General features: G+C 36.0%; 1 protein-coding gene across 3 annotated transcripts in view; it reads right to left on the bottom strand.

Moving 5' to 3' along the window:
- Nucleotides 1–675, bottom strand: part of LOC107566394 (AP-3 complex subunit sigma-1) — a 34389-nt gene extending 33714 nt beyond the window's left edge. For all 3 annotated transcript variants that reach the window (XR_001606503.1, XM_016251839.1, XM_016251840.1), the window contains exon 1: nt 419–675. Coding sequence is in view for 2 of the 3 variants with exons in the window: in XM_016251839.1 (XP_016107325.1) it covers nt 419–487 (69 nt within the window). In the remaining variant the exon portion in view is untranslated. The remainder of the gene's footprint in view (nt 1–418) is intronic.
- Nucleotides 676–990: the final 315 nt, after the last annotated feature.

Here is a 990-nt window from a genome sequence, read left to right as displayed (position 1 = left end):
CATCATTCCTCCAGTCTTCAGCGTCACATGATCTTCAGAAATCAGTATAATATGCTGCTTTATCATCAGTTGTGCTGCTTCAAGTCTTTTATGGAAGCTGTGATACTTTTTCAGGATTCTTTGATGAATAAAGAAAGAGCAGCATGTGTTCAACCCCCCTCTACTAGTCTTCAGGGCAAAAACCTGATCTTATGGTTAATATTTCAGCCGTTCAGTTACTCACAACAACACACGTCATGTAACACAGAGTAACGTGTAAAGCAATAATAATAATAATAATAATAATAATAATAATAATAATAATAATAATAATAAGGAGACAAGCAAACAGACACGTAATTAAGTGATGATAATAATAATAATAATAATAATAATAATAATAATAATAATAATAATAAGGAGCGAATGGTTTACTCACGTAATGCTCGTAGAATTTTGACATTCGTGGTTTGCCATGATTATTAAAGATCAGAATGGCTTTTATCATGTTCAGCGCTGCGGTCGGGTCCAGCTGCGGCTGCAGTCGTCGATGTTACAGATTGATATGCCAATAATCGATAACTAATAATCGCAATCTGACACTGAGGCGCACAGCAGAGCGGAAGAGCGCGGGCCGGAACCTGTCAACAAGCGCGTCAGAGTGACTTCCGCTCAGCGAGCCGTGACGCAGCGACGCTGTCAAAATAAAAGTCACGACCATCCGCGATCGACTGCTCTTAACACGTAAATCTGTAAGCGTTGAATTAAATAAAGTATTCTGTGTACGTGTATAATGTGTAATTTCATCTGTTTTGTGTATATGCCAGTTTTGTGTTTTCCTGTACTGCACTCAAGAATTTCACTTACTGTTTCACCAACACACATATTATAAGATGCAAATAATGAACATACGTGTATATTCAGATCGGAACTTCGGAGCTTTTTATTTATTTATTTATTTATTTATTTTATTAAACAATACAAACATTAAGGCAGTACAATTATCAAAAT

Source organism: Sinocyclocheilus grahami, unplaced genomic scaffold (assembly GCF_001515645.1).
Source record: "Sinocyclocheilus grahami isolate Dianchi unplaced genomic scaffold, SAMN03320097.WGS_v1.1 scaffold1072.1, whole genome shotgun sequence".
Classification (NCBI taxonomy): Eukaryota; Metazoa; Chordata; class Actinopteri; order Cypriniformes; family Cyprinidae; genus Sinocyclocheilus; species Sinocyclocheilus grahami.
The sequence above is the reverse complement of the archived record's forward strand: the minus strand, read 5'-3'. Positions and strand labels throughout refer to the sequence as shown.